This window comes from Ambystoma mexicanum, chromosome 4q (assembly GCF_040938575.1).
Source record: "Ambystoma mexicanum isolate Mex_15411 chromosome 4q, UKY_AmexF1_1, whole genome shotgun sequence".
Lineage (NCBI taxonomy): Eukaryota > Metazoa > Chordata > Amphibia > Caudata > Ambystomatidae > Ambystoma > Ambystoma mexicanum.
Genome location: NC_090928.1, coordinates 897,862,863 through 897,878,280, shown reverse-complemented (window position 1 = coordinate 897,878,280; position 15,418 = coordinate 897,862,863). Strand labels below are relative to the sequence as shown.

The window sequence follows — 15,418 nt, the reverse complement described above, 5'->3', positions numbered from 1 at the left end:
GTGAGATTTTCCAAAAGACTAGTACTCATATGCCACCACATGTTCCCTTAAGTACATTACCAGTCATTGAAATTCCATTCTCAACAATTGGTCTGGATATTGTAGGGCCTTAAGAAACATCAAAATTAGGGAACAAGTACCTTTTGGTAATCCTAGACTATGTAACACGATATCCAGAGCCCTTTCCCCTGAGAGCAAACACCACCCAGCAAATCCTGAAACACCTACTCCCTTTCTTCTCATGCGTAGGATTCCCCATGGAAATACAGACCGATCAGGGTTCAGCTTTTATGAGCAAACTCATGGGGGAAGTAAAACACTTGTTGCACATTACCACTTTGAGAACATCAGTATATCACCCCCAGACAAATGGCCTTGTAGAAAGATTTAACAAAATCTTAAAAATCATACTGCAGATGTTAGTGGGCCAAGATGGCAGAAATTGGGATAATGTGATTCCATGGGCTTTATTTGCCATTAGGAAAATACCTCAGGCCTCCACAGGATTTCCCCCATTTGAGTTACTTTATGAACGGGAACCAGGGGATCCCCAAGATAAGTTGAGGGAAACCTGGGAAGAAAGAGAGGATGCCCCAATACCACTCACCCAAACTGCCACTAGACTTAAAGAACACATGACGGCAGTCAAAGCTTTGGTACAAAACCGTATGACTGAGGCCCAGGAACAACAGAAAGCCTCTGTCATAAATCACCAATGTATCAACTGAAAAGGATACGGTAACCAAAAAAGGATACAATTTGGTAGGGCTCTTCCGGATTCTATTTTCACACGACTTGATTGTAGGCACGTCAAATTAGACCTTCCAAATGATACAACTCTCTGACTGGATGAAACAGACAGAGAGATGGATCACTGGAAAGGGCGAGGGAATTGTGTAGGAAGTATGCCTAGGATAGATAAAGTATCATAAGAAACTGTCCCAATCGAATACTAAGATAACACAGTATTAGTATTAATTCAGACACTGACCTTATGGCAAAACTGAAGTAATCCACAAATGTTTCTTGAAGAAAACCAGGAGATGAACAAACGACAAAGGAAGGGAAGATTAGTAAGGGAGACTTATCCCGAACGGCACGAGGCTCTCGCTAGATACCGAGTTGGTGCACCACAGGATAGCGTCCAATGTACTGTGCACAATCACCTTCCAATAGTTCATGAAATACTTCCTTTCCCACGAAGAACAAAAATTAGAATTTCACCTGTTAACTGTCACAGGTACCAAAGGTTCAAAGCAGTTCAGAAAACCACGTGCAGGATTGCACCCGATAGCATACACGCAGCCAGGCCAGCCGCGCTTGGAGACAGCGTTTCCGCGTGAAAATTTAGCACGCGAACTGGATACACGCAGCCCAGGACAGCCGCGCTTGAAAACAGCGTCCGCGTGTAGAGATTTAGCATGCGAACAGGATACACGCAGCTCAGGACAGCCGCGCTTGCAGACAGCGTCCGCGTGGAGATTTGGCACGCGAACAGGATTCACGCAGCTCAGGACAGCTGCGTTTGCAGACAACGTACGCGTGGAGATTTGACACGCGAACAGGATTCACGCAGCTCAGGACAGCCGCGCTTGCAGACAGCGTCCGCGTGGAGATTTGGCACGCGAACAGGATACACGCAGCTCAGGACATCCGCGCTTGCAGACAGCGTCCGCGTGGAGATTTGGCACGCGAACAGGATTCACGCAGCTCAGGACAGCCACGCTTGCAGACAGCGTCCGCGTGGAGATTTGGCACGCGAACAGGATTCACGCAGCTCAGGAATTAGCGTGTGGAGGAAAACACGCTCAAAATAGGCCAAAGAAGTTGCTGAAGGGAATGCGAGAACGCAGGTCCGGAGTTCAGCTACAAAATGACAAAATTGACTTAATCAGAAGCAGCGATCTGAGTTTCCACGCTGTTTATGTACGCACTGCCGTGATACACGTGACGGAACTAAGTCACGTGAAATTTAGCGACGTGAAAAATGCAGACGTCGTTTTCCGGGCAATGCATCGAACAACCTCCATTTTGAGTAGAATGGTCTAGTGGTTCTATGGGCGTAACTCATTTTGTATGGAGAGATCGTTCCTGGTCCAGAGATATGTCCAGCAGGCATGACAGCCCCCTATGACAAAAAGGTTATGTTAAGATCTTTTTTTTCCATCGGTCTAAGTTATTAATTTTACTTCCCACCTCTGAAAAAAAAAACTAATATCTAAGTGGCATGGGCCACATGATTTGTTAGAGCAAATAGGACTTTGTAATTATAAAATTTCCCAACCTGATCGCCCCATAAACCCAAGTCTACCACATTAATCTTCTTAAGGAGTGTAAGGAAAATCCTTCAGAATCTAATGCAACCATTTTGTCTTGTTTGTCGCCAAAAAATACAGATAACACCGCCCTACCCGACATTACTAACAACCAAAAGCAAGATCTTTATGATTTTATAAGTCAGTTTCCTGATGTATTAAGGGAAGAGCCAGGAAGAGTGAAGGATATTTATCACCATCTCTGCACTCCAGAAGACAAAGGGGTACATTTAAAATGTTACCGGCTACCTGAATCCCCAAAGGAGACTTTTATTCAGGAAGTAAAACAGATGCTTGAGGCCAACATCATTGTACCATGTACTAGCCCCCGGTCCTCTCCTATCGTGTTGGTGGCAAAACCTGATGGGAGTTGGAGATCTTGCATCGATTTTAGAAAGGTGAATGCCATCTCTGCTTTTGACACTTACCCAATGCCACGTATTGACAATCTTATCGATCAGCTGGGTAATGCTGTCTACTTTCTTGCGATCGACCTCATGAAAAGTTATTGGCAGGTCCCATTACATAGACCTGATGAGGAGGAAACTGCCTTTGCTACTCTCATAGGTATTGTGAGAAACCAAAGGGTGTCTCACCTGCTAGTCCCCGGGGTCTCTCTCTCTCTCAGGTGGCCAGGGTATGGCCATCGCCTTTGGATCCAGACCCTGGAGGTGGACCAGTACGGGAGGATCACCTGGGTGAGGGGCCTTCGGGGAGTGGGGGTGAGACAGCCGATGTTGAGATGCAGTATTCCTCCCATTTTTGTTCATCTATCCCATCCTATTTTGTAGGATTTTGCGAAGTCCCAATCCACACCCCTTTTTACATAAACACTGGGCAGAGGAAGAGGGTGACTGAGAGTAACCAGCCTAACTCTCTCACATCGTACTGAACATGTCCCGTTAATCGATCAGGCTAAGTCAGGCACTTTACACTACGCGCATACACCTGATACGAGTTAGCTCTCCTCACACAAATAAAAGGCAACACCTAAAGACACACACTGAGCAAGACAGAACATGAGTATGAGCAGAACTTCAGGGACAAAGGCACACCTAGTGGAGCAGAGCAACGGACCAAGGGATGAGCGCAGTGGGTCAAAAACCTCAAGGGTTCCTTACTGGAGGTTATTGCCTCCGACAGACCACGAAAGACACGTGGAGAAGGCCATTACCCACAAGTGAAGATTGCATTGTGTTTCAAGGACGCCAGCGACCCTCCCGGGTGAACGGCAGAGTTGGGGTGGTACTAACCTTGACTCGTGAATTGAAAATAGCAAAACAAGAAATAAGCGCACACAGCCGGTGAGTTGGCAAGTGGCCTTAGAGACCGGTGTGTGTTAAAGCAAATGAAGTAGCAACATTATATCACAAGTGAAGGCTGCACACATGTGGATGAGACACACAGAAAGGCAGGCCTGTGAATGAGTTTTTAAGTAAAAGGCAGCTGTGAGATCAATGATACTAAGTAACGGTATGGTCCAGCGAAAGGAAGTAGCCTATTCGAAAGTCTATGTGAAAGGTACATTGTTTGAAGTCATAAAGCAAACAAACAGCAAACGTGAATTAAGTGAGAGTAAACGTGAACTTTGAGTCGAAGTGGTCCTGCGGTCGTCTGTAAAGAGAGCCACACACATTCCAAAGTCTTCGACATACGGAAAGGGGTCCGAGCCCAATTGGGGGAGACCCGAAGTACAATGAGCTTGGGGAAGGGAGCCCCTTGGCAAGTTTGTGTTGAACTGTGACGTGAAAGGTCTCAGCCCGACAGAGTGCAAACTACGTGAACTGTGTGCTGTAAGGTCTGAGCCCGACAGAGGGGGGACCTTTGTGAACTTTACATTGGAATACGATTTTGAAAGTCAAGAAACAGACTTTACCATGGAAGGCCAGGTGGGCCTCAATCCACGGTTTGGAACTGCTTATAATGTTAGAAACTGAGCCAGAGTGTGTCATCCTGCCTACAAGATCAATCCCAGCCCTCAAACTACTACTTACTTCCTACTCATCTACCGCCAGCCCAACTGCACCGGTACCCCAGACTCTGACATACCCCTCCCCATTGCCCCACTCCTGAAACCCAATACCAAATTCTTGGTTCTAGGTGACTTCAATCTCGGATTCGCTGACCCATCCGATCACCAGGCCTCCGCACTCGCCTCAAAGCTCCAAGGAATGAACTTCTCACAGGGCATCCAAGTACCTACCCACATCAAAGGCTGCACACTCGACTGGATCCTATCCCTCAACAGCCCCACCAAAATCCTTGACATCAACCCTGTGCCTTGCCAGACCACTCCCTGATTCTATTCACCGTAAATATTAACGGCGCCACCAAAATTGACTACCACCCACAAACCTATCACAGCCAGACACACAAAATAACTCACCAACGTACTTCTAGAACCTACCATCCTGAGCTCCCTCGAAACATGCCCCATCAATGATAACCATGAGGCCATCCTCTCAGCATACAACACCGCCCTGAGCCACTCCTTGGATCTCCATGCCCCCCTCAAAATAACCATTTGGAAAAAATACCACCACCACAACTGGTTCACCAAAGACCTTGCTAATCTCTGTAAAGCCAAACGCGCCAAAGAACTCATCTGGCGTAAAAACCCTTCTCCCACCAATAAAGATGCTTTCAGCATCTGCGCCGCCTCCTACAAAAGGGCCATCATTAACACCAAAGCCAGCATCTACAATAAACGCATCACTGAAGCCCGCTCCAATACCAAAGAGCTTTTCAAAATTCTCAAAGAACTTGAAACCCCGGTCCAACCCGTCTCTACCTTTCCTAAGGACAAAGCTTGGTGCACCCTGGTACAAACCACCATAGCCAACAAAATCCAGAACCTCAGAGATAAAACGATCCCCAAGAAAGCACAGATTCCCCAAGCCGAACCCCCACACCTTATATCCCCACCTCCACACCCACCATTTCCCCCCTTCCCCTTCATCCCTGTCACCCTGTCAGAAACACTCGCCATCATTCAACACCTCAAAGCCTCCAACTGCACTGGTGACATGTGCCCCACACACATAGCCAAACTCTGTTTCAAGTCCCTGGCCCCCACCATTGCCAAATTCATCAATGCTTCTTTCAGCACCTGCACCATACCAAGCTCCATCAAAGAAGACTGGGTCATACCACTGCGGAAAAAACCCTCCCTTGATCCCACTCTCCCCACCAACTACCGTCCCATCACCACATTCCCGTTCCTCCTGAAAATCCTAGACCGCATTGCCTACCTACAACTCCAAACCTACCTTGAGACCCATTCCCTACTCGCCCTATGCAATCCGGCTTTAGACCTAAACATAGCATGGAATCTGCCCTCCTCGATCTCAAGATACAACCTGATCACATTCACAACAACAGAGATCTCACCATTCTCCTACTACTCGACCTATCAGCGCCTTTTGATTTCGTAGACCACGATATCCTCTGCCACCGCCTCACCACCTCCTTTATCTTCTCCCAAGAAGCGGCCAAATGGGTCAAATCCTTCCTTAGCGACAGAACCTCTAGGGTCTTCGCCGGCACGGAAGCAGTAGACCCTTTCCCAGTGCCCTATTCGGTCCCACAGGGCTCATGCATATTTCCCACGCTCTACAACATGTACACCAAGGACCTGTTTGATCACCTTGTGTTAGGGAGAATTCTCTCTTTAGGCTGAATTTCCTAACCTAGTGAGTCCCCCAGCAGCTTTGTTGGATTTCTGGAGTTTGTTATTTTCTCCTGCCAAGAGTCGGACTCTTTTCCTCCCACTCTTGGACATGATTCATGGTGTTCCTTTGACTGTTTGTGTTTTATGGGCTATGGGGTCCTTTACTCCATAGGGTCTCATGTGTTTTTACTATGTGTGTTACACAGCACCCTCCGTGCAGTAACACAGGGGTGTCATAGTGACACCCCACCATAGACTCCATACCCTGGGACTGACTACTGTCTCCCAGGGCATGTAAAGTCACCATTGGCTTTACTAGTCCCAAATTATTAACAGAAACCAGTACAAACCATCATATTGTGGACGTACTGGTCGGGGCAATTCGATTGCCCCGGGGTCTGTTAGTCGAGGGTGCACGTCTCCATTCCCCCTGATCGAGTTTTGGCTGGTGGCAGTGGATACTACTTTTTATATTCGAGCGCGAATATTTCCCTATGAGACTTTCCCATTGTTCGAGGCTACCAACTTTAATTATTTAATTCTCATAGCCTCGAAAATACCGCCGGTTTATTTAATTAATATTAATTCACTGGTTGGTATTTTTTGCCAGGACTCGATTCTAAAATGGCGTTTGTGTTCTCTTCTGTGACTCCAACCCAAGTCGAGCCCTTTGTTCCACGTTTTGGCGGGCTTCTCCACAGAAGCCTCCAAAAGTGGTGCCACTCTGTCTGGGTACCACAAGGGATATGGGAGGGGGTAACTCAAGTCGCACTCTTGTGTGATTGGCCCAAGTGGTGAGCCGGCCGGCTCACCACTTAGCATGTTTGATTGACAGCTAGGCTGAGTGAATGGGGTATGCTGCATAAAAGCAGGGATTTTGGGCCTGGAACTTCAGAAGTCGCCACAGGACCTGAGAATCCGATGAGGGAGAAGCTGAGCCGACCTACCACGACGACACCACCGGTGGAGCCCTGCGGAACTGACTCACCACTTCCCGACGACAGAGAAGATCTCCCGGCTGGAGAGGCTTCTTCCCCTGACTGGTGGGCACAACCAGTTTACCTTCTTCTCTTCGCACCCCAGACCGGTTTGTGGTCGAACTGCCCGTGCCAAGCACCCCGGCAGCCGGATAGCCACTTGCCACTGAACCGCGAATCAACGGACCGCTCCTTGTACCTGAGAAACTCTGCGGCTGGTTTCTTCTCTGGCAGTGCAACGGACTCCTGTCTTCCTCCCTGTCGAGATCCTCTCTTCCCCCGGACGAAGCACCGACCTGCATCCGCTGCCAGGAAAAACTGCCCCCGCTGGAGTGTTCTCACCACTTTAAGGTACCGTGTCCGCCAGGCCTCCCTTTCTGAAGATTGCTACAAGGTAATAATAACCCCTTAACCTTCTGGACTGGGCTGGCCGCCTTGACCCTCTATCTGTTGTCAAGAGCTTTTAAGAAAGCCTTCTACAAATCTAATGAAATACAAATTCACTACCAATTTCGCATGCTAACACCGAAAAGATTGTAGTGTACTGCTACAACATTTTTTTTCTTTTTTACAAACTCATTTGACTCAGGCCCCCATTGTTCGATTTAGTACATTTTACTATTGTTTAATTAACTAAGCCTTAGATTAGTACATTACATGTAGAAGTGTTTGGCTCAAGCATTGATCTGTAACAGTGGAATTTTAGATTCATTATAAAAATTAATGAAGAACAGTGATGTGAAAGATATATTTCTTTCTCTTTAGTTGATTGTGCGTTTATTTTTGTAGGATACGTGGCTTTACCACCTGACTGTTGCGGCTGGAAGTACCAATATATCTGTTGGATCAGAGTTTGAACAGCTTGTTTGCAAACTCATAACTTTGGATGGAGAGCCCTGTAAGTTGCACTTGTTTTTCAAATTAACATTTGTTTCATCTATATTTGCGACTTTAACCCATACAGTATTTCTACTAATGTTGATAGTATTTGTTGATTCACAATTTCATTTTTATAAATGGTCTTTTTTTAAATGTTGAACTGTGTTTAGAGTTTTTTGATTCTATTGCAACAATAAAACATTGTTTTGATAGGGCAGATGTTTTGTCTCGGATTGAATAAAGATGCTTACTTGTGCACAAAATATCTTGTGTCCTTCCTTCTCACCTCAGGATTGAACGCCCTTATTGTAACTCAAAATACCAGGTCCGGTAGCCGCACTCCCCAGCCACCTCCCTAAATAACGGATGGATTAAAATCCTAAACTAATGACATTCCAACAATGTTGTAGATGACAACCATTGGCTCAGTGTGCACTATCTGTTTCTCCAAATGCCTCTTAGAACGATCTTACATACAGACAAAGGTGCACAGTAGACAGGCACTGTAACCACTGTACCGACGGTGGCACAAGTTCTTGAAGCCACTCAATTGAGTTGGGTACATTCTGCAATCGGATATCTCATTTGTGGTTTAAGTAATTTTGCACTTCTAGAAAAAAGAAAAAATCTGATTTCTTCATCTCTTAGCCCCCTTTCTGATCGGTTTATTTTCTGCCCGTTGCAATTAGTATCAGGCTCGTAATTGCATAAACCCCCTCTTGGATTGCTGCTTGGATTTCTGCATCTTGTAAGAACTCAGTCTCTTTGTGTTTTGGGAACCAAAGCTTCTTCTTTAGGAGTCTCTGGGCTTAGTGGGGTGGTTCTGTGCTGGTTTGACATAAGAGACCATCTTCTGTGTAAGAGATGTAGGTAGATATGATGAATGGCTGCATAATTGTTTTTATTTTTTTATTTAACAGTTATATGGTTATACAATATAACCTTTAACCAGAAGAACCAGAGAAGAACAAAAAGAAGTAGAACAAACATGTCATGAATACATTCCTACAATTTCCTAAAATTCACAAGTCACAAACCTTTAAAACACTTGATTTTCTCTTTTTTTTATAAAGAACAAGTCTTAATACACAGTCCACTTAATTCATCAAAGCACTTTAAGAAGCTCAGCCACGTTAAAATATTTCAATTCATCATAATAAGAAACTCGACCACACTAAAATGTTTCAATTCATCGTAATAAAATGTATCAACCATCCTCCTCTTGTTTTTACAATTGCAATGAATTTATAAAACCCAGAAACCCCCAAGAGAGGTGGTACGATCAGCAAGTTAAAAGTTCCACAGAGCACCCTGATCCCCCAAATCCAGAAGCTCTTCATAACTCCTGAATTATAGTTCTCATTTCCCTTGAAGGGCTGGGCATAGAATTACAAAGTGCTCAAATGTCTCCACCTTGCAGAAATGACATGTGGCCGATTATTAAGTGTCTTACCATATGGTACCAGCAGCTCCATAGTTGGAGCCAAATTCCACTTGAATCTTACAAAGTCTTGGCATACTGTCGGGTCTGGATAAATCGACAAGTGTGGAGCAAGTACACCCGCACGTTTTTAATCAAAACTCAGATGTTTAAAAGATACGTACAAGTGAAGAGAGTTAAGTGCAGATGCCCAATCTTAGTTGAACAAAGCCCTTTTCACCTTTTCCGGATACCCAACCAAATCATCAATTGCCCAATATCAGAAAGATTCCTGTTGCAAAACTCTGAGTAGGCACATATAAATGTATCACCCCTTGCACAGAGTATTGAATTTAAATCGGCAAAAAGGCAGAGATCATTCACTGGACACAAAAATTATAATAAAGCGATGGATGTTCCCATAAAGCTCAAAATTTGAGTAATTATATTCCAAGCTCATACCTCTCTGCCGCTAGGGGATGCCAGTCGATACCCGCAACATCTTCCTCCACATCAACCCTTCAATAGCAGCCAAGAAGGCCAAAGCCCAGGGAGGAAGGATTTCAAAACCATGTAGAATCTTTGGCACTATTTTCACCTCAAAGAATCTTACACAATGGAGGAGAGAAAGTTTGCCATATTTCGCATCATCCCAGAGCAACTGATTGCTCAGTGCCACACCTTTAGACATGACCTATTCTTTGACATGCACTTTACACTGAATAGAAAAAATGGGAAAACCCAGTTAGATGAAGCTTTCGACCTTTTCGATGTAGTCCTGCCCTGCTGGCCAATTAAAAGATGTGTTTTTCCTCTAGGTTGTGCAATACATAATTTTAGTTTTTTTAAGATTTACCTTGAGATTATGAATCAAGGCAAAGTTTGAAAAAGCATCAGCCAATCATTACAGACCTATCTGTGTGCTATCTGTGAGAAACCTGAAGGTGTCTCACCTGCTAGTCCATAAGGATCTGTCATCCAGGTGGACAGGACAAGGCCATCGCTTTTGGATCCAGTTCCTGGGTGTGGACCAGTGTGGGAGGATCACCTGGATGAGGGATCTTCGGGGAGAGGGAGTGGGACGTCAGATGGCGAGACGCGGTATCCCCTTCTCTGTAACACCTTTACCCCATCCTACCAGGTAGGATACTTAGGAACTTAACCCCCTCCCCCACTTTCCCAACACAAACACTTTCTCACAAACAGCTCACTATGAGAGAAAATGGACTAACACCTGAGGCGTATACCTGACATATCCCAATAAAATGGTCAGGCAGGGTCAGGCAATTACTGACCATTACACACACACCTGAGTTCCATTACACTTCCCCACATGGATAAAAGGCGGAGCACGAGAGCACACTCTGAGCGAGGCAAAGCACACAAAGGAACAGTACTTTTCCAGACAGCAGCTGAATGAGGGAAGAAAGACGGCAAACAAAGAAGGGTACGCAAGGAGGGAGATAACCTTGACCCTTTTGGCGAGAAACCGATACTTTCTAGAACCATTCAGATTAGAAAGCGTAAGGCCAGGAAACCAGACTGAAGAATCCTGTATTGTGTGTCGGAGATACCCTGGGCCCTCCTGCATGGCTGACCGAGTCAGGAAGGAACAGCAGCCACTGTGGTACCATCCTTGGCTCCAAGATCAAAGTAGCGCCAGAAAGATCAACACAGCCTGTCAGTTGGGGAGATTGATGCAAGACGGTTCTGTGTTGAAGTCAAGGTTGCCATCAGCAACATTGTATAAAGAGCGCAAGAGCGAAGATTGAAACTTGTGTGATGAAAGACACGAGGATGGCTTAATTGACGATGAATGTTTGAACATTTATGGAGAAAGATACAATAACGGTAACAGTAAGGTCTCTGTAAGGTATCCAATCATGAAGCGGCAGAAACAAAAGTAGAAGATTGGTAAGAACATAGTGTGAAGTGAATCAAAGTGGTCCTGCAATGGTTTAATCAAAACCCATTGCACATTCGAAAGTCTTTGAGTTTTGATATCAAGAGGAAAACGTAGAAAGTGAGATTACATGGTCCGACCCCAACGAGGGAGACCAATTGCGAAGATTGTGCTAAAGTAGTCTGAACACGAGTGACGGAGATCCATGGTCTGAGCACGATCGAGGGAGACCAATTGTGAACATTGTGATAAAAAGGTTGCCCGAGCCTGAAGGAGGGAGAACCATGATGAACACTGGAAGCGAAAACCTGTGAATGTGAAAATCCTGACAGAAATGAAATTAGGTTCTTGTTTGTTACGACAGGCCCTCTGCAGTAAGAGACTATTGTTGGGAAAGGGGCTTTGGCAGAAGGCCCTGTTACCTATGCTTTGAACTGTATCATCGTGGCAGAGAAGCCAGAGTGCGTGAAAAGCTCCAACGTGCCACCTTGTCCCATGCTGAAATTGTGGGGAAGGGAAGCCAACTGCTCAACTATTGTATAGGACTCATGGTGGCAACAGTAAAGACAGACACAAGTGATCACAGATCAAGGGCATTTATTAAACTGTATGCAGGTTGGAAAAATGCCAAATCCAAAACTAAAAAATCTAAAACTAAAAATAAGATGGGAGCAAGTGTCGACCCTCAAATGAAAATAAGGTAGTCCTAATGGGGTTGTGTCAAATTCAGAAGGGTCTAAGGTAGGGTCTTGGAGCACAGCACACACTCGAGCTTTCCCAGCACGAGTCGACAGTTCTGTTTCAGCTTATCAGGAGCCTTGATGGCCAAGTCTATTTTACTAAAAAGTCTCTTGCCTTCGAGGGTGGGAAAATAACAAACAAAATAAGTTCAGTTCCAAATGTTTGCTGGGTGATGGTTTCACCGCTGGGTCCCCCTCTTCTGGGCGCAATCCCCTCTCGAATCTCACCATCGCTTGTCGGGTTCCCTATTGCTCTTGATTAGGGTAATAATGCTTCACCCTTGGGTGCCCCTCTTCTGGGCACTGACCTTTGTTCCTCATGTCCTTGGCTGATAGCTTTTCCACCCCTGGATCTCCCTCTTCTGGGTTTGGATCCTCAAAACTGTTCCTATTAGTATCAGGGCCTTCAGTGGTTTTGCCTGCTAGTTCCGAGGGCCTGATAGATTTCCAAAAAAACAACAAACAAAAGTTCCTTTCGGATTGCACTTGAGGTGATGTTTCTCTGTCTTTCTCTTCACCATAGCAGGTTTCACTTCCCTTTGCTTCTTAATGTCTTTTCAAACAGTTCATAGTGGACATCCCTTGTTAGGACAGTTTTTCTGAAGTCCAGTTAAGGGCCTAGCAAAACCATTCTACTGAGGCAGTACAAGACTCCACTCTTAGTATAGGCTGTACCACCTGAGTTCGGGGTAGCGTAGACAGAGCAGCCAGGCTTATCTTAGGAGGGAGAGAGGGCAGTAGATACAGTACAAGTAAAATTGTAATACAAAGGATCCAAAGAAACACTGAAACACTATGTATTGTAAAAAATAAAGGATTTATTTAAATACAGGTAGGCCCAGATAAATCTAGGGGTTAAGTAAGTACTAACACATTATATGAAATCACAATATAAAACACAACCCTATATTTGAAAGTACACAGACCCAAGTATAGATGTTAACCATACTTTTAAGAATAGTGCATCACATATTCAAGATCAGTAAGAACTTTTGTAACTGTTCACTCTGAGAATTACAGTTACCCACCAACTCTTTACAAGTAAGTAAAACACTTGATTTATTTTCTAGGCAGAAGTCCCAATCCCTTCAAAGTATTTCCCTTAGAGTATGAGTGCTCTCAGTGGCAGAAGGGGGTCACTAGGACTAGTGACCAACAGGCAGTGTTAGAATAAGTTCTTTAGTAGCAAAGGTCAGAGTTTCCTTAGGAAAACTGGCAAACAAGTGAGTACTTTACTTCTAGGGTTAGAAGAGGGTCCAGGGGCTTCACAGAAGGCACCCCAGCAGGATTCTAGCAGTGGGACTGCCAATCACAGAAAACACCCCAGGACTACACAGAAATCTCAACAGGCTTAAGGTAAGTATATACCCAAGCCAACACAGTACCTCAGCAATGAAGAAGAGATTGCAGCAGGAGAACTTCAGGGACTGCAGCCAAATACCCAGTCAGTGGATTCCTTGACCTGGAGGCTGAACACAAGACCTTAGAAGGGACTTTGTAGCAGGGATCGATGAAGAAGGCTCTAGGCAAGATTTCTCTCGTGGCTGAATGCGGTTCTGTGGGTTTGGCGCCTTTTCAAGGAGCACAGAAGAAGACAGAAAATCGTGGTTGAATTCTCGTCATTTAAAAGGTGCAGCACTCTTGTGAGGGGACTTTTTTGACTCGATTCGTGTCTCTGGAGATAGACCAGGGTGCCCACGAAGTTTCAGCGAGATTCGGAATTTGGAAGACCGTGCACCACACATTGGCTGGAGGTCCCAGGGCATTGGGGTATTGCAAGAACGCAAGGTCGCAGCAACCCGTGGGATGGCACAAAATGCAGGTCTTCTTGAGTTTAGTGGGTCTCACCAGGGTCTGGGTTCGGGTCATCGTTTTCGGAGACCCCAGGTCGATCGGAAGGAAGGGCTGCAGCAGGCTCCGGTTACACAGCAGGCTCTCCGGTCGATGGAAATCATTCCCGCCGCTTTTCAGTCGTCATCCTCTTTGGTTTTCTGTTCCAGTAGTCGACATGACTTCAGCTTCCAGGTTTCCAGTATTTATCCGGAACTGCAACACAACCTCTGCATTCTCTCCCTGCATTTTACAAGAAAGGGGCGTCCGGCTGTCCAATCAGGACAGCCAACCCCCCACTGGGATTTGGCCCAGTTGAAGGAAGGCTTAAGACAAAGGAGGGGGAAGTTTTGGACTCCTCCCCCACTTCCTGTGCTTACAGACTGACTGGAGCCTCGCGGGTGTCCAGGGGACTCCCGCCAAAGACAAAACTCAAACAAAGGAATTTCCCACCCTGGATGTCAGGGGAAGGAACAAGAAATGACAAGAAACACTAAAATGGCAGAAAAAGAAGACAGGGGCCATTTTGGTAAAATGAGCACCCTTCGGTGCCTTTACTGCAGCTGTGATCACAGTCCGCGGTAAAGGTGCACCAAATTAGTAAAAGGTATCACTGCCACCAGCCATTAAAGGTAAGCTTGTCACTGTAACATAATTGTTACAGTTTTAATGTGAAAGGGGATACATTGTATCTCCCCAGCACTCCACATAAGGTGGGGTGTGCTGGTTTCACCTAACAAAACGTAAAACGGATCCAAACATCCTCTCTACCCTTGGGAACTGTAGTTCACTCAAGGTTAACACAAGAAAGTTAAATGGGGACCCCCTAGGGCAACCCAGCAACAACAGGCACTTATTGCCAATAAGTTGTTAGACATGATAACTTTAAAAGACACTATGGAGAGTCTTAAAACTGACACCCATAAAAAGAGTTAAAGATGAGATGAGTGTGGAAAAAGGTTCCCACTCACTGAGGTATTAATGAAAAATATTCCACTAGAAAAGCAAAAAAGTTCTGGAGTTGAACCAGGAAAGGAAGATTTACCAGCTCTGAGGAAATCTTACCTAACATCCCTCTGCTGGATTCACCTTTGTCAACACACTGTTTTTTGGGACTTTAGACTTTTCCCCCTCTTCGTCAGCATCCGTCCGCCGGCTTCACTCTTGCCAAGTTCTCATTCACATTCACTTTCAATGTCTGCGGGATTCACTTCCCTTGCTTTCTTACAGTTCTTAGGTCAAAGGCTTTTGACTGTATGGGGATTTAGCTAGACCTCCTGTATGACCACTTTGACCTGTCTTGGCGGCTTTCCTACGGCCTTCTGGTATCTGCAGTTTCATCAAATGGGATATAAATGTATCACCCCTTGCACAGAGTATTGAATTTAAATCGGCAAAAAGGCAGAGATCATTCACTGGACACAAAAATTATAATAAAGCGATGGATGTTCCCATAAAGCTCAAAATTTGAGTAATTATATTCCAAGCTCATACCTCTCTGCCGCTAGGGGATGCCAGTCGATACCCGCAACATCTTCCTCCACATCAACCCTTCAATAGCAGCCAAGAAGGCCAAAGCCCAGGGAGGAAGGATTTCAAAACCATGTAGAATCTTTGGCACTATTTTCACCTCAAAGAATCTTACACAATGGAGGAGAGAAAGTTTGCCATATTTCGCATCATC

At 45.3% G+C, this 15,418-nt stretch overlaps 1 protein-coding gene across 1 annotated transcript in view; it reads left to right on the top strand.

Moving 5' to 3' along the window:
• PLEKHH2 (pleckstrin homology, MyTH4 and FERM domain containing H2) overlaps positions 1 to 15,418 on the top strand; it is a 1,974,292-nt gene that overhangs the window by 1,159,040 nt on the left and 799,834 nt on the right. The window contains exon 17 of the mRNA XM_069608462.1: positions 7,752 to 7,860. Coding sequence (XP_069464563.1) covers positions 7,752 to 7,860 — 109 coding nt within the window. The remainder of the gene's footprint in view (positions 1 to 7,751; positions 7,861 to 15,418) is intronic.